The 26,361-nt window shown below is 33.9% G+C and overlaps 1 protein-coding gene across 2 annotated transcripts; it reads left to right on the forward strand.

The window, feature by feature from the left end:
• The first annotated feature begins 319 nt into the window (after positions 1 to 319).
• On the forward strand, positions 320 to 25,223 carry LOC124362814 (nurim). Of its 2 annotated transcripts, XM_046817648.1 has the most exons (5): positions 320 to 760; positions 9,212 to 9,387; positions 12,110 to 12,277; positions 20,508 to 20,641; positions 24,773 to 25,223. In XM_046817648.1, the coding sequence occupies exons 1-5, from the start codon at positions 607 to 609 to the stop codon at positions 24,891 to 24,893; spliced, it is 753 nt and encodes a 250-aa protein (XP_046673604.1). In that variant the 5' UTR covers positions 320 to 606; the 3' UTR covers positions 24,894 to 25,223. The 2 variants fall into 2 exon arrangements, with proteins under 2 accessions (XP_046673604.1, XP_046673611.1); XM_046817655.1 differs by lacking the exon at positions 9,212 to 9,387 and having other exon boundaries at positions 641 to 760.
• The last annotated feature ends 1,138 nt before the right edge of the window (positions 25,224 to 26,361 follow it).

The following is a 26,361-nucleotide window of genomic DNA, read 5'->3' on the forward strand; positions in this document are numbered from 1 at the left end:
CTGGCAGAGAAGACAAAATAAATTTTTTACCTTTTTTCCTTGAACATAGAATCCTAAAAGATCCCAACTTTCATTGTATACAACAAACACACACATATAGTAGGGAAAAACAATTATTACGTGCGCTGTTATTTATTTATTTTTTTAAATAATATCTGTGATGTGTGTATATATGTGAATGGATGATGATTAGGTGTATGTACGAGTCAAAACTATGATGAACAAAGGGACAATAGTGTACATCGAGATCTCATGGTTATTTATACCAGACCGCCTTTCAGGCAAAATAGAAAAAAAGGTCGCTCATCTATCGCTGATGGCTGATCAGTCCTGTAAAGTGCACTCTGAGGCCACCGAGTTTGTTGTTGGTTATGTGCCATAGGATAGATATTGTCTATATTAAAACTGTTGCAAGGTTATATTGCAGCGTTATGAATTCTGAAAATACATAATAAATAAATTCTTATTTTTATTCTTTCAATTGACTGTAACTATTTGTTAGTGTGTTGGTTACGATATGCGTAGCTTACAGTATATGTCTCTTCTCCTTATGAACGAGAATTATTAAAAGTTGCTTATGTTTTGCTAAACGTCATAAAGAAAATTATGAATATATTTACAAAGTGTATCCTGTTTTCTTTGTCATTATTTTCTTTGGTGTTTACTTGTTTAACTCTCTTTCATTTTACTCAATTTATCTCAGACATACCCTTGGTGAGTTGTAATACATCAGCTCATCAGATTTTGTTGGATAAAACAGGTAAATAATTTAAAATAAGATTGATTACACCCATTTATGTTGTTGTGCAATGGTAATGTTAGTAGTTATTAATTGGCCCCTAGGCTTTAGGGGTAAGCAAAATTTTCCATGATAAAATGTTTTTGACATTTTGCATATGCCTTGCTATGCCCAATAGTAAATTTGGACATACATTTTATCACTTCCAATTCCATCCTACAGGGGTTATCAAGACTCCCATGTTTGTTTGATTTTGACCAAAGTGTTGCCGTAACTTGAGTTACTGTCTTTCTCCCAAAAACAAATAAAAGATTTTTAATCCCCCTTACTTTGAGGACCAGAAAACTGCCAAATATGGGTAGGTGAGGGTACAAATACTTGTAAAATGCTAGGTTATGCTACAGTACAGTTTTCAATTGAAATTAAAGTGAAATTACAACATTTATGTATTAATATGTAAGCAAGAAGATGTCAGTAAACGTGTGTTCACCATGCCCATAAGCCCCCCATAATTGGAGAAGTACAAGGCCTACCCAAGAAGTAGATTACGTTTCGCTCTTTAGCTATTAGGGACGAGACTACTACTGTGACCATTTTGATGTTAGGGCATTTCCCAGTTTAATGGCTATCCAGCTATCGATTCACAATAACAGAACTCTCACTTAGTTTTCCTCAAATTTTTACACAAAATTGTTACGTAGAAGTTAGGTTACCATAAATTTTGTGCAAGATGGATACAAAAAATGTTAACAGAAACAGTGTATGGCTGCTTTATTGACATTTTTGGACAGTTATGAAAAAGATGGTGACTCGCTGTGTACTTTGTTTTTTGTTTATATATCAAAACAATCTCTACTTTCTGTATAGCCCCTTGTATTTATTGAGGCCTCTGCAATACTTGTACCAGAAATTAAATTGTTTATTGTTTTTAGTTACTTTTAAATTAACTTAAACATTTTAATAAGATATAACAATATTTTTGTACATAAATAAAAATTATATCTCAAACAATAAGCTAAAGTGTAAAATAAAGAAAAATAATTTAACTAGTGTTTTATGATTTTGCTGGATATTCAATCAAACATCTTGCTTGTTTCCTGGATTTTGTTATTTACTGTACACAACATTACAAGTAAACATACTGTACAATTGGAATATAATGCAAATAACTTTAATCTTGTTCATTTTTTAATTACCAACATATCGGACAACCGTTTTTGAGAACATGAAATAATTATGGCAAACTACCAAAGATGGCATATCGCTCCCTTGCTATTGTAGAACAACCAAGAGCAAATGTTTGGCAGTTTCATCCTGCTCATCACATATTCTACAGAGCGGATCCTCCTGGAGGATGCCGATTCTGTGAAGATGCTTCCTCAGGTGACCATGACCCGTGATCAGACCTATAACCCGAGAATACATCGATCTATAATACCATTCTGCTCATTCTCAAACCCGGATGCAACCTCCACATTCTCTCATGTTCAGCGCTAACGCATTTTGAGACAGCCCCGAAGGATTCACACCTTGGAGTACCGCAGAACGGTTGAGGGCCTGTCATAATTGACGCTGAGCCGCGGTTGGCCAGGGCATCAGCTCTATCATTCCCAGGGATCCCCTCATGACCAGGAACCCACATCAAAATTTGACAGAGGTAGGCTATTTGTGAGGGGGGGGCTATGTCATCCTTCCATCAATACGCTTTATACTAAATGGCTGAGTATAGGTACCTGTGAACTGAAATATTATTAATTTATTCTCATGAGATTTAAACGTGTACTAAAAATCTTGAAAGGCCATTCAAGAGATACCAACAAATTCTTTATTACAAATGTTCATTAAATCATATAAGCATACAAGAACACTTTTGTTTATCTCTAGGTGCATAAATAACGAAGTAATAAATTAAACAAAATTTAAACGACCGCCAAATTTATCAAAACATAGAGATGTACCAAGCTGGCCAACAAACTTAGTCGAGATATTTAAAAGGTAAATTTGTGTAATAAATTTAAACTTGTTTGAATATTCCTATCACCAGTTGATAGAAAATTATTCAGGGATTTATAAGTAATCAATATTTTGAAAACCGTTTGCAATACCAAAAACTTATTGTAACAATATTTGTAGTAAGTTTTACAAATTCTAGAACACTTTTTCTCTACGTTCATAAATAATAGAGTTGTGATTAAAAAAAAGTTTAAACAGGTGCCATGTTGAAGTGAAATGGCTTACACAGTTGGCTAACAAACAGCTGAGACATTTATTAATTTTTGTACCAAGTTTCAACTTGTTTGGTCTTTTATTGGACATGTATTGTTTCCAACAGATATGTTTTATAGCATAACTCGTATATACAGTGGAACCTGGATAATTTGAAATCTATTGTTTGAATATTTATCTTCGTCCCTATCATTTTGTATCTAAACAATGCTAAAAAATTGTGGATAATTCAAATTTTTAATGCCAAATTAAGGTACATTAATTTTATTCCACAACTGAAAATAGTTACAAATTCATCAGAAAACATGTTTTACTACGATATTCAGCAAAACATTAACACCAGACCTATGTGTGTGTCAGGTTATGGTCAAATGACATCTTTCCCCCTCTCGACCCGCCCCAACTCCGCTTATAACTCGACATCAAGGCTATTTGATACGGCGACCCCCTTCCCTTTACCACCTGCCAAACTAACTTCCAATTCCAATGTCACATTCTGTTGTCATCGGTCATCCTTCAAACAGTGCAGGTTTCATTTGTGGAATGTCTTTTTTTTAAAGTGGTTAAAAGTTTTTACGTAACTTTTAATAAGTGATCATGTTGCCAACAAAATATCTAACCTATAAAACTGTCTCTTTAGTGGAAAAAGTAGCATTGATGAAAGAAGTGAAAAAGGCATAAAGAAAAAAAAAAAATCGTGAAAGAATTTGAAATTTTACTGAACACCTTATCCAATTTCCTGAAAAACAAAGGGCTCGGTAGTTGATAAAGAGAAGAAATGATTACAAGAACCTGACAACCATAATGTGGACCAATGCATACTACAGTGGTTTAAGCAGGTGACAAAACAAATTCCTGAGGGTGGTTCCTTCTTAAGGGTGAACACGGAGCAATTTGCTCAGGAATTAGGAAAACAGAATTTCAAAGCTAGCACTGGTTTGTTAGAGGGTTTAAAAAAATGTAACAACATTTCATTAAAATCAATCTGTGGTGAAAGTGAAGCCGTGAACCAGGTGGAAGCCAACCAGTGGAAACAAGATTTAGAACAGATGATACAGGACTGTGACGATAAAACTGGTCTATTTTATAAATGGACGCCTAACAAAACACCTTCATTCAAAGATGAAAAATATCACAGAGGGAAGTTAAGCAAGGAAAGAGTGACATTTTTGGTAGGTACAAATATGGACATGTCGGAAAAGCTGCCTTTATTAATGATGCTAACCCCCGATGTGTTAAGAATGTAAAGTCGAATATGTGAACAACTCAAACGTTTAGCGACAAGCAATCTTTTTGAAAATGGCTGATCAAATTAGATAAAAAGTTCATAAAAGAAATGCGAAAGATTATTGTTTTTATGGACAACTGCACCGCTTACAACACCATTCATTTAATGGAAAATGTGAAATTTGTTTTTTTTTTCCAGTAAACATGACCTCTGTTGCCCAGCCCATGGACATGGAATAATAAACCACTACAGAAGGTTGTTGGTTGAAAATATCCTGTCCGGGGATTGGAATGCTCTAGAAAAAGTTGGATGTTCTGCAAGCCTCTTGAATGTGTGAACAAGCACGGGACAAAGTAACGTCGGGAACAATAAAAAGCTTTCAATGAAGCAGGTTTTGTTAAAACTGACGAAGACAGTGTTGATGAAACTGTAACCGTCGATGGATGGGAGGATTTGGTACCCGACCCCGTGGCCATAACTTATGAAGATTTTGTTTGTCTCTGTATGTGGAGAGATAACCGATGCCGAAATTATCGCTGAAATGCTTGAGTGAGAAACAAGATGACGGAGAAGCATTGGGAGAAGAAGACTCTGGAACATCTACAGAGGGAATTCCTGTAACGAGTTTTTTTTTTGAACAGACAATGTAACTCTTACTTTGACTCTTTGAATACACTAGAATCTTTTGTGATGTCCGAGAGGCTTAATTTTTGGTTTTTTATGGCTAATGTTAAATGTGTATTCCAGCTGTCATACCTTTTAGTTCAATATCCTGTTCTTAGTGCCATTAAATACGCATTTAGTTTGTGCAGCATTTCAGTTATTTATAACACATGTTGTAAGCTAATAATGAACTGGGACTCTCTCTATATCATTGGTTTCATATGGGTTTTGCTGCTTTATAATAAACTACTGTATAATCTTAAGAATCAGCATAATCAGTAAGTTATATGCAAATACAGCACAGTTCTCTATCTTCTTCTTTTTTCAAACAAAATACGTATTACAGTATTTTACTCTATTTGAAATTCATGTCCCCATTTTAATAGTCTGCTAAGACTTTTGCCAATGTTGGTAGCCTATATCAGTTCAGATGTTGCAGAACGTAATGTATATTTAAATGTTGGTATGGAAATGTTACTGTATCGTATGTAGTTTAAACTGTAAAGTAGTTATTTTTGTTTTATGATTACTGTATTGGAATCCTTGTAATTAGTGTTCGTTGATGGATTTATACTTTTTGAGTATTAATTTAATAAAGAGGTTTAATCCACGATGTGAAGTTTTAATGCTTTGGCCCCATTCTTTAGAACTTATTTAATTGAAAGTTTTGGATAATTCAAAGTTTTTAACTGGTCCCTTGAGGTTCGAACTATCCAGGTTCCACTGTGTTAGCAGTTACCTGTGGCATTGCACGTAATTTCTTACTGAAAACAGGGACATCATAGGCATATTCCTTTTAACTGTCATTCTAAACACTCTTGATTGAGTTAGGTGATAATCACTGATATATATTATAATTTTTATATCAATATTAGATTTAAGTTTAAAGAACAGTGTTTCGTGGCCCTCGAGTTGGAAAGTGAAACAGTTTTTATAAGTACTGTGAAATAACTCGAATATCTCTCCAATATTTCATTATAAACAATTTCAGTAACAATACTACTTTGCCCAGCATGGATAAAATCTAAAATTTAAGGTTCTTACCTTTTTAGTTAACTCAGTCATGATGTAATGAATAATGGGGCTCTATGCCATTTTGAAACAAAAGTTTATTTTGGGTTCATGCCCCTATCAAGAATATATACATGTACACAGGTCTGAGAAGCCTGTTTGGGTCAACAAGTATACAACTATGGCCATGGCAGTTTATTCCGGTCTAAGGTATTTCTGGTGCCACTGTTGGGCTTGTCTAAAAGTTGGTACAGTAGTTTTTGTATGATTGAGTATTGAGTAACACCCAAATGAACACACAGACAGACCATTAGATGATTATATAGCAGTATAGATATCAACTTTTGAACGGGGTGGAGGGGTATTTTGGGATTTGAGGATCATGTTCAGTGAAGTTATGCAGAAATTTTCATTAAGTGCTGCCTTGAAGGCCATTGCAACAGGCTGATTTTGTTTATGCATTCAACCTAACATTCTCTTAACAGTTTATTGTGTTGGTACCCACATGTGATTTTCATGCCAGCAATATTGAGCAATTATAGACTTTTCCACTTGCTCTTTTCTAATAGTTTTGTCTTTTAACCTTTGTATTTTGTTTTTTTTCCTCTTCAGTTTTTTGAGTTCTGTGTGATCCTTTTTTTTATTTACAAGCTTTTCCTGAGAATGTTCATGGTTTTAATTTAATATTGTGTACCCTCTTATAAATGTATATAATCTTACAACGATACTGGTGCATAAGTAGTTGATGTGTACTTATATACTACACTTTATAATAGACATAAAGTGTCCATCTTGTCAACTAATGAATATTTTGTGAGCACAAGCTTTTCTATGGAAGATAAAGAATAATAGGTTACACAATTTCTTTTTATTAGACTTTTGATGGTTTACTTGAAATTAAACTACTGATACTTTTATATTTCTCTTAATATATTGGTGTTGTTAGGATGTCCCTATCTCTTACTTTACATGTGGATCTGGATGTAATTTGTTTTACCATCATGGTTTAGACAGATGGAGGATGTAATGCTTTAATGTGGATCACATTTTTACCTATTTCTGCCTCCATTAGGAAGATGACAAAAATATTACCTAAATATCTTTACCATATATACAGTGAGAAGCACAGTTATTATGAATAGCTTTGATAGCATTTATTTTTACATAAAACTATTGGTGAAAATGGCCATTCCGTATTTTCAATAATAAATTCTATACTCTTAATTTGAAATAATTGCATTGAATGCATAATTCTAATTGTTCTATGATTACGGGTACTGGAAGTTTAGTTTAATGTTGATCTTCTTTTAGTCAAGGTTCAAGGATTTTCAGAAACCAGTTATCGGTTTCAGCCAGTTTCGAAGATTATCACATCTCAACAAAGTCATTAGGGTTTTTAATTTTGAGTAAGTTTGTCCTAATAAATTTGGTGTCTAAACATATTTGTGATTAGGCCTGTGTTGTTTGTATGAAATAGGACAGCGGTTCCCAAACCAGCATGTGTATCACTGGTACGCCAGGTGGTACGAGCACTGGTGTAGACACGCCATTTTGGAGTATGACAAAAAAGGAAAATTTTATTGTAAAGGGAAACATTAAAAAACTAAGTGCTCATGGATCACGCAGTTGCGCTCATTTCACTGTCAGCTCCATTTTGTTAACCTTAACCTACAAATAATACATCAATGACGTCCGGTTGTTGTTGGTGTGGTTGGCTTTTAAATAAAGTGCAGTGATTTGTTGTTGATTGTAAAGTGTTTATTATTGATTATGGAACAGAAATGGATAAGTGGTTAAAATGCTTCTCGAGTTAAGATAGCAGTAGTTTTAATAAGCAAAGAACATTGTCGCCTGACATAGATAAGCCTAAGCCTATCATAGTCTATGATGGCAAGAAACCAAGCTGTTCCTCCATGTCTACACAATTGTCTCAGTGCGAAAAGAACAAGAAATATGCAAAACAAAAATGTGATGAAAACTATCTAAAGTTTGGTTTTACTTTTATTGTAAATGTGTAATTTGACTTGAAACATTATCTAACCACTCAATTAAACCACCTCACTTAAAGGAACACTTCAACACTGTTGAAACACGATTTCAGCACCAAACATGAACATTTTAAGGACAATGCTCTTGAATTTTTGAAACGGAACGCAAGTGAACTTAAAGGAAATAAAGTAGCTACTGCATTGAAAACGGAGCTTTTGAGGCTTCTTCTCATTCATGGTGAGCCTCATGATTGCTCGAGAACTATTCCCCATACTATTGGGGAGACTTTAATTTTATCAGTAACTAAAGACATTGTTTCCACAGTTATTGTCGAAGAGGAACGGAGCACAGTTATGACAGAGAAGCACAAAGTTGAGTGGTTGCAAAAATAAAAATGAAGGCTCCCCTTGCAATACACGCTCACTGCAGCCTTCATAGAGAAACTTTTGTGACAAAAACATGTTCAGCAGAGTTGAAAACTGTCCTGAATGAGGCTGTACAGACAGTGAACTTTATTAAGATCAGATACAAATTTTGAGCTTCAAGATCGTTTCACTGATGAACTATAGTTTTTTTAAACTGGCTTACTAGGTTGATATTTTCTCTAAGCTCATTGCCGTTAATAGGAGCCTTCAAGGAACACACAATTCCATTTCAAGTATGTGACGAGATTAATGCTTAGAAAATAAAGAATCAGTTTTGCAGATGGTGAAGCTAAGTGAGGTTTCATTGTTCCCTTCACTTGAAATCTTTGTAGAAGAAAATGAGTTTTTACTTAGTAACACACTATTATGTTATATCAGTGAACATTGTAAAGAGTTAAGGAAAACTCAAATACTTTCCTGAAAATTTTGACGTTGATATGTGGATAAAAAACTACATTTTTAATATCACAAAAATAGTAAAAAAAATAAATAGTAATCCTTAATTGTACCAAATTGATCTGTTGTCAAGTTTGACTCTGAAAATGGGGAGTTCATCACTAAGTCTTGATTTGGATTTTATTGTTTGCGTGTGTTTATCATTATTTTTTAAAGATTTTAGGCCTGAAGTGGAAGATAAATTCCAATCTTCGAAATGTAGTGTTTTATTTTTATAATGTATAATAATGGAAAATTTCTAAAATACTTTTATACTTTAATTTAATCTACATTGTGAATTGTTGTGACTTAAAAATATAAATGAGTAAAAAAGAGACATGTGCTTTCAAATTTTCACAGTATCAGCATTCAAACTTTATGTTAAGTGACTTCTGTATGGCTGTAGTGGAATAGTGCTATTAAAACACCATTACCAAATTTAATAATCTTTGATCATTTAAATGATAGATGCTATAAAATCTTAAATTTTTTCAGATGAAGATCCAGTATTATATGCTACACAAGCTACAGTCATAGATATATCTCTTCTATGTATTTTTATCATCCAACACTCGTCTTTGCTGCCTATTCAAGATTTCTTATCAGAAACACTAAGATTACCAGTTTTAAATCGATCTTTCTTAAATTTATTTACTTCAGCATCATTACAGGTAAAACATTATTTTGATAATCAATATTCTTCAATTACAGGAAATAACATAAATCACCAATAATTCAAAGCAAATAGTTGTTCTCTATTTAAAGTTGTTTCTATCTCTCTAACTTAATACAATTTTGCAAAGGAAGTGTATATATAAAAAAAAAACAAAAGCCTTTAAAAGTTGCACTATGATGAGATTGTTGCAAGATCATTAGGTACTGTTACAATTGTGGTATATTGGTGGTCTGCAGATTTTACAAATGAATTTGTTTAAATAGTAAATTTTTAAGACGTTAGATATATGTATTTCTTAAAAATGTGAGTTGTACTTGAGTTGTGAACTCAGTTTTCAGAACTTTAATTTACATTAAAGTACACAAATATTTTTATTTTTGAACCAATTTTATTTTACTTTGTGTATTGGAGATTTGATAAATTAAATTTCATGTTTTCCTGTTCAGATCTTCATAACCATGCCAAAAAGCAAGGTTGTTGTCAATTTGACTTTTTTATTTCTCATTATTAGTAGTAGTTTTGATATAAAGCAAATTTTAAACTATTCCGTCAGTAATTATTTATATTACTATCATACCTTTTGTCTCTATATGAACACAGTGTAGAGATGGTAAATAAGCATTGATTACATGAAAACAATGTAATGTATTTGAAAATATGTCTAAACCGACCTTAGGTTTATGGAGCCCTAAGATTAAAAGCATTATACAAGGGTTACTCCAAAAGTAAGGTTCGATTCGCCGTAACTATTTGAATTTGATGCCAAGGACAAAGCACGCATGCTTGTCGACTTCCGGCATGCCTTCTGTATCAAGTGCTGCCATTAACGTTGTTATTGTTCCTGTGTGCTGTTTATGTGTCAGTTGACAATGTTTAAGACAGTTTATCAACCTATCAATTGTGACGTAAGGGCAGTGATACGGTTTTTGTCTACAAGAAACATTTCAGCAGTGGGAATTCATCAGCAGATTACTGAAGTTTACGGTCCTAACATAATGAGTGACAGTAGAATGCGCAAGTGGGTGTGAGCTTTTAATGAAGGACAGAAAAATGCGCATGATGAACCACGCTCAGGCTGACCATCAGTAATTTCAGACGATTTGGTCAATGTGGTTGACGTAAAGATTCATGAAGATCGACGATTTACTATTTCAGATTTAGAAATGAATATCCCAAATGTGAGTAGAACAAATTTGTACAGTATTGTGTCTGAACATTTGAATTTTAGAAAATTGAGCGCCCATTGGGTTCTCTGGCTGCTTACTGAGTCCCAGCAAATGAAAAAATGGCTTCTGCTCTTGCTTTTTTGGAGCGATATAAGAAAGGTGACAGTCTTTTAGACCATATTGTCACAGAGGATGAGACATGGGTTTCTCACATAACCCTTGAGTCTAAACATCAGTCAATGTGATTTCCACTTGTTCCGCTATCTAAAGGAGTTTCTTGGCAGCAAGCTCTTTGACACAGATGATGAAGTGATGGAAGCAGTTAAAGACTGGTTATCTTTTGTTTTGGAATGAATTTGGGTCTTTATTTTTTTTCTTAACCGGATCTTACTTTTGGAATAACCCTCGTATATACAATTTTAATGTAAACACTTAGTGATTGGTTACATTTTAAATACGATTGATATTCATGTTTTATGGAATTAATTATAACACACAGTTGATATTTTTGAAAGATAGTAGAGGAGAGGCTGGGGCCTGCTAGAGGCCGGAGCCTGCCAGTCCAAGAGTCCTCCGAAGGTCGGGACTTAGCAGAGGTTGGTAGGTTCTAGGGGCTGAGAGTTTACAGAGACCAAGAGGTGGCAGAGACTGGGAGATTCTAGAGATTCATAGCTCCCATTAAAGTTCCTAGCAATATACCCTTGATCGAGGTTTGACCTGGGAAATTCACATTGACCACATACTCGAGATTTTCCTGTACTGCAGATTCAGATGCAGTGACATAGAACTATCACATTTGAACACCTTCCTGCTCAAGTTGGTGTCAGTTTAATTAAACATCTTTCCGAAGATGTAAATTGTTTAACCTGAGAAAGCTGAAATCTCAACTCTGCAAATTTGTGTAGGCCAAGGCATTTTGCTCTGTTGGTAAATGTATGGGAAGTAGCTGGGAAGACTAAAGTTAAAGTTACATAAGTATTAAAATTTAAAGTGTAACCTCTCAACACTGATGTAACAATGTATGATTGTAGTTTAAATGAAGGTTAGATCTAAGTGTGAACATGTGTATGCAATAAAGTTAATATTATTATATTAAAACCCCTTTTGTAAATACAAATAATAAAAAATTATATATGTGTGATTTAAAAAAAAGTATTTGTGTATATATTAATTTGTACAAAGGGTAAATTTATGATTTTAATATTTTATTTCATTTGTATTTTGTTGTCAATAGCCTACGCTGCCTAACCAGGAATATATATATATATATATATATATATATATATATATATATATATGTATATATATAAATAATCATATGTAGTAGTCCAAACAGGTTCAAAACAATAATTTATTTATTCACAAGTATGACAGGATCCAGGAAAGTTGAGTGGAGTGTTACAAAATTTATATTATTTAAGCTCTTATTTGATCATTTGGAAATATTTAATTAACTAATGTGGATAGGACTTCTTAAAAATATATGGACATATAATTATGTAGCTTTAAGATATACTTATGATATCTGATTATATGGTTGGTTGCACAAAGTTGCTGATGCACCTCTGGCGGCCCATCCCTCAGTATGCTGTCTGGGTTGTTAGCACCGAGGAACCATCAAGACAGTTGGGATTCATTACAGTTCATCTCATCTGCTGGCTTCTCATTTACATTTTGATGATTACTATGGATATAACTGACTTTCTAGGAATCAAACAAGTAAGTTATCACCTTTCTTGAGTTCCATTTCAATGTGATAAAAACTTAGTGTCCTGAGCGCAATTTGTGGTTATAATGTCAAAGTTCCCAACATGCTGTCTGGGCATGATTGATGTTATGCTGACAGAGAATTTGTTCTGCCATTGCTTTTCTGTGTGTATTGTACCTTTGCAAAATTGAGATGCTATCCACTCCAAATTAAATAGTGTGTTAAGAGATTGCTCTTAAATACAAATTGAGTGAGTATTTGGTATCTAAGGTCAGGTGCAAAAAATAAGCATAGGCAGAATTCTTGGCATCTATATCTAACTGGGAATTAGAAAAGCACTATTCCCACATTATTGGCTTTAGCGTGAGCGAAACCTTTCACTCTAGAGGCTGGACAAATTCCACTTCTGTATGTCTGTCCGCACAATATCTCAGAAAATAAACTAACCTATACACTTGAAATTTTGCATTAAGCTTCAAATGAAGCCTACATTGGTGATACTGATTTGCATGTCATTCCATGGGTTTTGCTGAGCATTAGTAAATATTTTTACATTGGTGGAACCATAATGAAAATAGTAGAAAAAACAAACTTGTAAACAAACTGTAATCATATCAGATTTTAACATGTGATATTTTGATTAATAGAGTTATGAAAAAATAGAGTTTAAAGTCAATATTAAAAGTAGGGAAATATCAAAATAATGTATTATAAATTAATTGGTGATATACTGATGTGTAAAGAGTTGTAGAAAAAAAGTAGGAGAGGGGAGATTAAAAGCTCACGCTGTGTGTTGCCACATTTTATTATGAATCATTATAATATTTTCTGTTTATTTCTTTGTAAAAAGCATGAATAAAGTAAGTTTTTACATATTTAGATACAGTAATATGGAATTTTAAAATCCTCTGCAATCTAATAAAATTATTAATTGGTCCACATTACTTTTTCTAATCTATAAATGAAATATTATTTAATATTTTACTGTTAGCTGTATAATATTGACATACATTTGCCATCCTGGAAGAGTTAGCTATTTAAAAAAAAATAAATAAACTGCTTTAAACAAAACGTATCAGTAACTTATTTTCAGTTTTGAATCTAAACTGTCCTAATTCAAACTTTTTGAGTATATGCTCTCATATTTGTCTTGTAAACCAACATTAATCTTGTTTTAATCTTCAAAGTGGTCCACAATTGACTGTGATAGCACAATATTTTAAGTCGACCTTTCATGTATTTTTAAAAACTATTTTAACTATTAATTGCCAATGTTCCAAATGTAACATGTTGTGCATTTAAATATCACTCATAAAAGAACAGTTTACTTCTTTATAATTTACAATGATTCCAAAAGTATGTAAAAATATAAAAATCAAAACTGTATTAATCAATTTCGTTTTATACATAAGTTGTAGTAAATAACAAAAAAATTTAATATACACATTTAATCTCTAAATGTTATGCTGACTTTAAAGGTTTTATATAGGTTGCATGGTTTTAAAATATAATTATACATGTAAACCTATTATATAAAAGTGTTGAAATTCCAAAATATTGTTTTATACATAATGTCAAGTGTGCACCTGCTGTCCCACTCGGATAGTCAAATAGTAGTATATTATCGTGGTCGGTCGCTTATCTTTCTTTTAAGGCTGAATTGTACTTGTTGCCTCGGTGACCACCAGGGAGCACAGTCTTAGGTCGAGGTGACCACATACGCGGTATGAACCCTGCCCAGGACGAGCGTCGCTTCAGGGCTGATAAGTATTAGTATTAGATACAATTATTTGAATTATTATTAGGGCAGGCAGGAGAGGTGTTGGCAGGGTATAGGGCCGATTGACATTTTTGAAAAGCTCAAGAGTAGTCAGGTTAAGAGTCAATTAGGATTGGTCTAATCAATTCAATCAAACAATGGTAATTGTAATCTTTTAACCCTCTCCCGCTCGCAAGGCATGAATCGGCATGGCCACCACATAGCCACTGCAGCTTAAACGGCACAGATCGGCACGCACTGCTTTACCCACTAGAGCCGCAATAGTGCTGCTCTCGAGTAGCAATATTTTGTACTACTATGGGTTATTTACTATCAGAAGACCATTTACTTTACTTTTACAGTAGATTTATTCCATTATTTTGCTATTTGTATTAGTTGTGCGGAAGCAATGGTGGGTTGTAGTCGTACACTTCGTGACAGTGAAATAGATCTCGTTATTAGTAGTGATTGCGACGATTCAAGTGAGTGTAGTGATGTACCAGAACCTTGTGAAGTGGTTGGTGGCATTTAGGATGTAGTTCGGAGTGATCACAGTGGCAGTGGCAGTGACGGCGAGCCAGACAATGACCTTCACCAAGTAACTGCGCAACAAAGAACCCCGCGCCACCGGCGCCCAGCTGTCCGTGTGCCCCCTCCCTGATCTCGTACAATCAACTTCATTGAACCAAATATTTTTGTAAAATAATTAATATATATAATTATAGTTAATTACAATGACAGAACGTGTGTAAGTTGAGGTGCCGCGTATTTTGACTGAACGCGACCGGCAGAGCGAATTAATTGAGGTTAGAAGCAACGTGAGCGCCTGGAAACAATGCGAGCGGGAGAGGGTTAAATTAAATTGTGTAAGTGTAACTGTCCGTGTGAAAACTGAATAATATAATTTGTTACTTGTACAATTTAACTATACATTAAAGCTGGCTGTAGGGGCGAGGCTGCTCAGATAGATTAGACAACCATCATCTTAATAGCCGCGGTTCCTTATTTTAGACTTATTTTACGGATCTCAGGGCTTGACCGCCGCAAGTGTGGACTATAAAGAAAAAATCAACTACAAAACTCTTAATTGTATAGGAAGTGCTTTCACTAAGTATCCTCAAGATACTCTCTGAGTTTAGTACAGTGGAACCTCGATAAGTCGGATTAATCAGGACCGCGTCCAATCCGGGTTAACGAAAATCCGGGTTAGCCGGAGAATTAGGTAAAAAATAATAAAATACGGTTTACTTACAGATAAACTCTATTATAATTGTAAAAACATCAAACATATGCACATTTAATTATTATTAATCCTTACAGTACATTTATAACTGTTCATTTCCTGGTAAAAAATTCAGTCAGCTTTGGTTGTGCCAATGTCGTCTGCCGCTTGCGTGCTGTGCGATCCCGCAGTCTCTTCAACATGAGCAATTCAGCCGGCGATGTTTCTGCCTGCCGGTAGTGTTCAATACAGTACACTACACACACAACACGGGCATAAGCGAGTGGAGCGAGGTAGGAACGGTACTGAGGGGCCAGGCGTGGCGGTAGCGTGGGAGAGGATTTGGGGAAATACGGGATTGTTTCCGAGAATCCGGGACAATGACCGCCACTCGGCCGCCGAGTGCCATGAGTCAACACGCTCACTGTCCCAGTCCCATCAAATACTGATGCAACATCGATTCACGGATACTTCACAACTCAAAAATATTACGTTTTTATTATTGAAATGTTTGTCTGATTTTTTATTTTTTAATTGAAAATCGGTCCGGGTTAGCCGGACTTCCGGGTTAACGGGGACCGACTTATCGGGGTTGTACTGTATTGGTCATTGGGAGAATTTTATATTATGGATGTCTTTCTATCTCTTGTACCAGACTTGTGTATGTTGTACTTTTAGTTGTGGTATCATAAGATACCTGGACTTTTAAACATGTTTTATTTCAGGCTCATAAATATTCAGGTGGTTTGTGAAAAATATGCATAAAATAAAATCATTGTACAGTTACAGACTGGCTAACCATTACTTACCTTCACTGTATTGCTTTGTGCTGTGTTGCTTTGTATAGTCCCTTCTTCTTCATTTCCTTTTGAGCTCTATATCAGTCTATTCCAGTGCTTCCCAAAGTGTGCGCCATGGTGCCTTTACCTACCATGGGTAAAGGTGAATACCTAGGGTTTCCGCCTTGAAACAGTTTATTGAAGAAAGTTCTTTCCAAACTGAGTGTATTTTGATGAATATCTCCCTATCAATGATGCTGACTCTATAATGTGGGTGTCAGATCCATTTAACAAACAAATGCATTTAAATGTTGAAGGGAATGAACAACTGGATAAATTCCAAACATTCATTAAAAACTGGATTAAAAACGATATATTTGCTAGAGAATGTTGAAAAAAGTGAACCCGCAAATTGCTAGGAAAGTGGTTCGTGTGTTGATATCCTTTGTACTTTCTTACCTTTTTGAAGTGGGCTTCTCAGCTGTGGCAGTCATCAAATCAAAATACAGAACAAACTTAAAAGAGTGTGTCGTTTCGGTTGTAAATCAGTCCAGATTTGTATGTACTAATTAAAGGAAAAATCTCATTCTTCTCATAGACATTTAGCAAAATAGTCTGATTGGCTTGTGTGAAACTATTTGAATATTAAGAACTGAGATGAATTTTGAGTAGATATAGTCTGACTAGCTAAACTGTAATTTTTATGAAGAAATCATTGAATTATTATAACAATATTTAAAATGTTAAGCTCATATAAATTAAATAATAAATAGTGATTCTCTTTAAAAATCAGTAATAGTTAATAGTACATAGTTTTACAAAATTTATTAAAAACACAGTTTTTATTTGATATTTTTATGATGGCCATATTTTATATACAACTAGCGGACCCGACAGACTTCGTCCTGTGAAAAAGATTTGTAATGTGGCAGTTTTTTTGTTCCTACCTATTTTATAGTCGGGGCAAAAAGTTCTCCTGAACAGAACCGTCACACTGGTGATAGAGCATTGTGCATAAAAAAAATAATTAAATAAAACATACATAAGCATTTAAAAGTAAGTAATCGCTTTATTGTTAATCATGAGAATCATAATATTATTAACAAAAATCTGTTTTATTTTCTTTGTAGTGCTGTGTGATATACGATGTTTTTTGTTTAATTACCTGGCGCATAGACAAACAAATCTGATGGTTTTCCAACACTGGAAACAGGCAACGTACAATTGACCATGTGAGAAACATGGTTTTCTAGATTAATACCACAAATAATTAATGATTGCCCCTGGGACTTGTTTATGGTCATAGTAAAAGGAAGCCGCGCTGCAAACTGTAGTCGTTTAAAACTCAAATGGCACATCAGCCGGAATCATTGGGAATGCGCGTATGAGAACCATTTTCTACCTTTATACTTTCCTTTCAGTATAGTTGCTACTATCACGTTGTTAGTATTTTTTTTATCGCTAACCGTGTGCCGTTGCAAAGACACGGTTGGTTGATATTTCGCAACTTTATAACTACCGATCCAACCTTTAATTGAAAATTGTGAGGTTGCAATCCTGGCAAATCCAGCGAATTCAAAAATTCAGGTGGATAGTTGACTACATCATCTGGTTAGTAGCCGAATCAACTTATTTATATACCCTCGATTCGCCTGTAATTTGTTCTTGAATATTGAAATTTAATTCATTTACATCTCTGTTTTTTTCAGCCAATATAGCTCGTTTCGCTCAACCAAACCATGGTTTCTGTAATTTTGAAAAACATCTGGAAACACCTGAATAAGTTCATCATTTGATCTAGTTAACTGACAGAGGACTTTGAGGAAAGTTAATGCATCCAGTCAACATGTCTATAGGAAATTGGGCCATTACCAATGTCAATAAGTTGTTTAGAGAATATGTTTTCCAGATTGGCCATTTTGCAAACTCGACACGCATATTCTTGCTTAAATGAAGTACTTTGACATGTTTCAAGTTGGAGGACTTGCATTGAGTTCATCAGCTGGCCTTGATCGTGGAATCACTGGCAATGTTTGACGAAAATCTTCTGCTAATAAAATAATTGCACCACCAAATCGGTTATGATTGCTCCGTAGATCTTTTAAGGTTCTGTCTAAAAGCCTCCAAAGATCGATTTATGTGCCATCGTGCATTCCTCCCAAACAATCAATTTACATTGCTGCAAAACCTTTGCCATTGCAGAGTTCTTCGAAATGTTGCCAGGTTGGAGTTTCATTGCTTTGCATATTTAATGCAAATTGTAGTGTATGGAAATGGGCTGTTCGACCACCTTCAAGCAAAGTTGCTGCGATTCCCGACGAAGCGAGTGCAAGTGCAATTGTATTTTGTGAGCGAATTGTTGCTAAATTAATTAAATCCAAAAATGTATTTTCCTGTACCACCATGTGCATCTAAGAAGTAAATCCCTCCAGTTTCATCATTTGTTACTTTCATAAGAGCATCAAAATACATACTTCTGTTGTTAATGCAACAGTGGAAGGTTTGTTTGAATTAATTCTATCAAAGTGTTGAGATTCATACAGTGTTGGTTTTGGCAACTCTTATTTAAAAAGCATCATGCATTGGACGATTGGGCGCGGCCAGGCCTAATTGAATTAATAGTTTGTTTGACATCATCAAGCACATGTCCTCAATTGAAATCAATGCTTCGTTGTATAAATTTCTTCACTGATTTGTATATTTGGATTTTCTATTCTATTCCGTATTTGATACAAAATATCATCACACATATAATCTTGATCCACAAATCAATTGGGTTTGATGGGAAGCATGTAGATATGATTATAGAAAACAATGTTCGTATTTGATGAGCGTGTGATAACATAAGTCTTGTTTTTTGGACTGTAGTTCGATTATACAGTTCTTGGAAATCTACTTTGGTCAAAATCATCTACTATGGGCTTCTGTAATATACTTTTCTGTCTCAAATATTTCGAGAGACATAGTTAGATTTGCCTTTTTGTCCTGATGAAGAAAAATATACACATGAGTAGGACTGACAAGCCTATTACGGCCTAGGGAGAAGTCCTACCCATTTCCTACGTACTTTCGGTATAAGATAGAAAATCCTTATTATGGTTACGCAACATTCCAAAATAAAAGTTTTTTGTTACGTTGAGGCATGTTAGTATTAATTTCTCTGTTTTCCCATAAACCCACTGTTAAAATCACAATGTCAAGGAAGCCCACCAGTTTAAAGTAAACGTATGTTAAAAAACATTCCTAACTTTGTTCATTAAGGTTTAGTTTTATAACAGTGTTTAAAATTATAATTATATAAAATGCATTAGATTATTAAAATTCATCAGTAACGCGATCTGGAGTAAAATGTTGATATTAACCTTTTATTTACTATCTGCATTACGCTAATGATTTAAGCACTGTTTTACGTAATATTTGATCAAATTTTAAATGGTAAACATATATTTCAGCCAATTTGTCGACATAAACCTGAAAGGTGTGAACAGCTGTTTAGCGCCGATTTAATTTGGATTATGAAACGAAAAAACTACATTTTTTCTGAATTTCAAAATATTCCAGGTAACATTTCTTATATTTTGCTTCATAAAAACCTTCCTCGGATTTCAATGGACATTTTACAAAAAGTATTAACCGAATTGGTCAGCCGTTCTTGGGATTAGCGCTTACCAACACATTTAACGATTCATTTTTATTTATAAGATAGGCATACAGGCAAATATTTAACTGAAATGAATTAAATTATAAAGTCACAAATTGTTATTCTTCATCGACTGATGAGCTGAAGGGGTGGGGTGCTATGGAAAGTAATACAGACCTAAGAGGAGGCTTGGGTCCAAAAAGATTGGGAAACACTGGTCTGATCTATTACGGCCTTGACCAACAAGATTGTTTCATACTTTTTTTACATGCAAGTTTTCTTATCTTTTCCTGGTTACATTAAAGTCTACTTGAAAAATCTTGGAAATTTTAACTATTGAAACCAAATTATAATTTAGGAATAAGTGTATAAAAATCTTAATGGCAAAATAATTTTAGTCCAAATTAATCCGTGGTTAATTCTGTGTATATTACCTCACTCTGTCTTTTTCGAAGTATATATATATCATACCTAGACATCTATAATAACAAACCTTATTTAGAGATTAAAAATTATCTCTACTTTCTCATTGGTTGTTAGATGTTTTATGTCCGTCACATTGCACTAAGTGCACTACTTCATGTTTTGCTCCAGATTTTGGGTTTAACAGTGCAAATGATCCTTATCCTAAAAAAATCATTTGCTGCACAGTTAAGTAATCAACGTTAAATATTAAAAACAAAGTTACTACAATCTATTAAACCTCACAACTTTTTGCATTTGTCGCTATGTTAATAAAGTAAAAGTAAAGAGATTTTTTGTTAGCAGCAAGTTTCTTAATGTATGAATGTTAAAATCTTTCCATAACATTTATAAAAAAAGAATATATTTACTGTTTTAGGTATATTACCAAGCAACAGGCCGTCCAGCACCAGCAACTTTGAAGTCTCAACAACTAAAAAGTCTTCATAAAAAAGTTAGACATCCCTCATTCCTAGGCTTTTTGATGATATTTTGGATCCATCCTTTCATGAGGTGAGTAAATATATTTTGTATTTTTATTTTAACTTTTTACGTTTTAGTGGTCCTATTATTGAAGTATTTCATAACAGACTTTTTTAACAGATTTTTAAAAAGGTAAATTGTTACTGAACAGAAAAAATGAAATTAATTGTATGGATACTGGAAACTGTTTACATCTAATGTAATCAATATTTTTAAGAAGTTGAAATCTCTTTAAATGAAGCATACAATACAAATATCAATAGTGGCTAAGCATTTGTAATAGAGACAGTGTTATACTAACAAAATTTTACAATGATTGTGAATCCTTTCTTGCAACTTGGATGGGTATTCATATTGCAAGATAATATCCAAGCCTTCATTATGTATGCAAGTGTATACTAAATTAGCATAATTAATTTGGTTTGTATGAAATAAGTATTGCATCTATTAGAATGTAAAAAAGTAAAATTTAAAATCTTTCATTTTACACAAGGTTTGACCTCACTTTGCTAGCCTATTATTATTAGGTTGATTATCTCATACCAGATATACAGTTGAAGGCCTTCTGATGATCATTACGAGGCATTCTGTGCACCCTGCCCAGTCACTGAGTCACACACAGCTATTTTTCGTATGTTTATTACATCCCATTTAACTATAACTGAACGTCTTGAACAAAGAGTTTGCATTAAGTGTTGTCAAATACTCGACCATTATGTTTCAGAGGCTATTTCTTTGATACACAAAGCTTTTTGCTGAATGAGTCTGCACTAAAATAAAAACATGGTTTAGATGATTAAAACATGGGTACATTTCAGAGGAAAGTGATCCGTGATCAGGCAGACCTGCAATGGGTAGAAACCCTGTAAACACTGAATGTGTTGTGCTGCATTAGAGTTTGAAGAAGGTTTTGGTTTCTCAAAATCTGCAGTTTATGAAATTACAAATGTGAATACAATTTTGCAAAAGAACTGTGTCTGCAAAATTTGTTTCTTTACGGTTGACACTAAATTACAAGACTTACTGCTTTAAAATCTCACAGGACAATCTGGATTCATTAAATAATGACAGGGATATGTTCAAAAAAGTTATTAGTAACGAGACATGGATTTATGGCTACGACGACCCTTATTCCGTGTAACAGCCTAGTGTAGCCATATGGATATAGGGGTAAGTAGATTGCTCGCACATAGCGTTCATTTCTCACTTTATTATTTCGGCTGATACAGGTAAAACTAGCTATTATACGGATTAACCCATTGCGGATCACTCACGAGCTGGACTCGTCACGCAGCGGCCAGGCCTAACGATGACGAGCTCAGGTCGCAAAAGCGGTCTGCTTTTAAGTTTCCCTCCAAATAGTTCTATTAATGTCTGATAGATCGGGCGATCGTCTTCACTTGTCAACTAAGAGTGTTTAACAACGGTCTATGTTTAGAGTTTTCAAAAGTTTTATAAATATCCTACAGATCGCAGTTGTATGTCAAAGTTGTAAAATCATTCATATGAGTTTACTCTGCTTTTTAGCGCTTCTGATTGGGTGTTTTTCTCAGTTGTTATTATAATACTTTTGAGGTTAGTGACACAGAACTAAACGACGCAGTCTTACATGTTGAAGGGTTTAGTTTAGACAATGGCCCGGATGTTGTAATCGCTTCGCCCGAGCCGCTTTATTTAGACTATCATTCAGACATCATCCCTACCACCCCGGAACCTTGCTCACGTGTTATTGTTGTTACATCACGGATACCCCAGCAGGCCCATGTCCCATCTGAACGAATACCTTCACAGCTGAATTTTCTAGTATACAATAGCGAGCGATACGATGTGGCGCACCATTGCTGTTCGTTCGGCCGCTGACCGTAAATTAATTCGTGCCCTCGCGTCAAAACAATACGATCCACAATGGGTTAACCCATATTCACCCAGATAATAAAATGAGAAAAGAACACTCTGTACGAGCAATGGAATTATCATTTTGTCCATATGTCTACACTAGGCTATTACCGGTTAAACAAAACTAAATCTTTACAGTGAAGAAGAAAACCAAAAAATACCAAGACAAAGTTGAAGCAGCGCTAACAGTTTAATTAAATCTGGACGGCATTGTCACTTATCACTGGCCAATATACATAATGTCAGACAATCAATAAGGAGTATTATCTTGGTATCCTAAGGTGGCTACAAGATACAGTGCAAAGGAAACAACCTGATTTTTGGGAAGATCTTGATTAGATCCTGCACTGCAACAACCAACCAGTTCAGTCATCATATCTTATTCAGCACTTTCTAGCAAAACACATCAAATTTTTACAATTTGTGTAGGGATGGATTAACTTCGATACTCGATTTGTAGCCTTCTCGAGGAATCAACAATTCTCAATACCAAGGCTCTTTTTACTCGAATACAATTACTCTAATATTTTAAAAAACTTGAATTACAAAATAACAAATTAAATTAACACAGGGGCTTAAAATATGCTTAGAAAGTTACAATATTACAGCTAAAGATGTGTTGAAGGTCAATCTTGAATCTACCAAATCTTCATATATATATATATAAATATAAATAAATATATATATATATATATCTATTTGCAGAAGACAGGTGATTAGCCGTACACAGATTACTGATCATATTGTCATAATTTCTGTATGGATAAACTTAGATAGATAAAATAATTATAGTTGCGTTTTAAATAATATTTTGCTCACATTGTATATATTTATAAATTACTTATTTGTATTTGATGTATTTATTATTGGGCATTACCATGAGTCTGCTGTGTCTATTCGGACAGCTGATTGACAGTATTCAAATTAATTATAAAAAGTGAGGAAGGGTGATCCTTGACAATATCAGCATCTAAGACATGAGGTATAGCGTACCAGTCTCTGTCCCCTCCTTCCAAAACCTCAGAAACCCAAACATCAATCTGATGCTGTACTTCCCAACAAATGATCTGTTTCTCTTGAAAGTTGAAATAGATGCTTCTTGTTCCAAACATTTAAAAAGTTTGACTCCATAACTCTAATGTTTTTTACATAACTTTTATCCTGAACAACAGCTTTTAATTTAGCATTAGTTGCTCTAATAAATGAGTTTTCTCTAGAGTAGAAACTACAGTCATATCTTGTAGTAACAGGGTAGCTAGAAGACACTAAGTATTTAACCCTAGAAGTGGCATTAATCAGATTTCTAATGGTTGTATACTATTATCCTTTAACTCATTATATAATGTTTATAACTGCGTTTAATCCAAACATAACATATTATACCAATGACAGGATGAGATTCCGAACATATACCAATGACAGGATGAGATTCCGAACTTCCATTTTCATGTATAAATCATAACTGTCCTTTTTTTATATATATATAATAGGACAGTTATGTTGACAGTTTTACAAATAGTAAAAAGACTAAGTATAATTGTTTGTAAAAGTCACAATTCGCTGCAGTTAACCAGTTACATTGACAAAATTCCATACATGTTATTGTTTTTTGTAGAACTTCAAAGTCGCACAAATAAAAATGTTTGAAATTATGTCTTTATTTAAAAAATTACAAACAAACAAAAGTTTCATCAGTTGAGGAACTGATGAATAACATATTTTAATATATATGAAAGCCTAAGATCTGTACACTCGTTGACATTCTTTGTAATATTAGCCAGTCAGTAGTCTTCATGACACTGCTGTTTCAAAAGTGACCATTTTGTGTGTTGTTGTATTACCCAACACAAGAACTCCTGAGTCAGTCCGATTTGTTTATAGTTCGGAACGCCTGTGGACACTGTGATAAAACAGTAAAATATCACTTTCTTTTATTACAACATGTAATTTGAAGTGTGAAATTATATTGTTCAATATAAATTTACATTCACCATAAATATATTATTGATTTATTATTTATTCCAGATAACCTAAAAGTGATTGTGAAATAACCTAATGGTTTGTGAGTTTTCAATTGGTTGTGGATTTTATTTTTATTCATCATGTACATGGCAGTAGTATGGCGACCAGGAGTCAACGATTACAATTATGTAATACAACAGCAAGCAGCCAAACGGTCTGTCATGTAATCTTCCTTGTGCCTTCATATTGCCTTAGTCAAGTTAGCTTTATCAATGTTGGTTAGAATAATCTTGTATGTAACAGGTTAGACCGACTCTTACTGGCTGTTGTTTGGAGCCTGTACATGGCAGTAGTATGGCGACCAGGAGTCAACGATTACAATTATGTAATACAACAGCAAGCAGCCAAACGGTCTGTCATGTAATCTTCCTTATGCCTTCATATTGCCTTAGTCAAGTTAGCTTTATCAATGTTGGTTAGAATAATATTAATTTTTTTTCTAATAAGGCTGTAATATCAGTATTTTAATGTTTAATCTGAGACCTATTCTTAGTTGATATTACGTTAATTTATGGTTGTGTCATGAATTAAGCATTATTTGCTTTAAGTCCTTAACCCTTTGACTGGTGGGTCTTTTCTTAGTAAAAGTGCCCTAAAAAGTTGAGTTTTTGTAATGTTTAATTTTTTTAGGTGATTTGGGTTTACTGCAGTAGCTGTGTTATTAAAAACATTCAATTAAACGTTTTTGAAGTTATTTTGTATTTATACATATATCAATTTAATTATGCAAAAAAGTTATTATATTTATAAAACATGAGAAAAGATCAAATATTCAGTATTTTCTCATGAATACAACTTCGTAATATTACACAAATCTTCTCAGAAATCTTTGATGGTATGATGGGCGTGAAAACAGTCGGACACACAAAGCGGAACATCGAAATCCCGCCACATCATGTCACGGCGCTGCTGCTCGCCGATGCTGGTCTGTATGCACATGTGGCATGCTCTCTTCGGCTTGTCCTTCTTACCTGTAGCAGGGATGGTGGCAGGAAAATACCAAGCAGTAAGTCTCAGGGGAGCATCTTAGCCACAAATTTGTCTAAGTCTTTCTCGTGCCATTTTACGTAACTAGTAATTACACAAACAGCCACATTTATTTACTTAATATTATAAACACAACAAAACGTTTACAATCAGGGCAACCCATAACGTAAAAGTAAGGTTACAACCTGTATTCACTACACAAACAGAAATAGAATCAGCTAATTACTTGGAACAACTGATTGAATACCACCATATGGCCTGAATACCGTCGATTGGGTCTAGAAATAAATAAAAGAACAACTGCGAGACGGTAACTACTTGAAACTGTTTCTTATTTATTCCGCTAGATTTCATTCGTATTCAAGCAAGAGATTATTCATCACAAAACATAATTGTAAAAACTGTTTAGTACCATAGTGCTTCCCACACGGCTGTCTGGATTGCTGTGGAGGGCAAGTACCCTCGTAAGTAAAACCGAATTTGTTGCGGTATTACTAGTCAAAGGGTTAATATATTACAGATGAGCTATTTATTTGGTTGACAAAAATATCAAAGCCATTAATTATTAAATTTGTCTATTATATGTATAAGGAACTGGGATACTCAAGCGATTAGTTAGCTTATTTTAATAGATGTCTCACTTTTAATATTAATTTTTGTACATTAAGTAGTTGTATAACATATCCTCCTTTAAGTTGTCAACTAGATTTGAAGAAAATTTCACTGATATTAAATTGGCTACTTCATATATATATGAATATATTGAGAAAAAATTGTTTTGTTTTATTGATAAAAAGGTTTTCAAATTCACTAAATTACTCTTTTTATGTCACCGTCTATAACAA

The sequence above is a fragment of the Homalodisca vitripennis genome, chromosome 1 (assembly GCF_021130785.1).
Source record: "Homalodisca vitripennis isolate AUS2020 chromosome 1, UT_GWSS_2.1, whole genome shotgun sequence".
Classification (NCBI taxonomy): Eukaryota; Metazoa; Arthropoda; class Insecta; order Hemiptera; family Cicadellidae; genus Homalodisca; species Homalodisca vitripennis.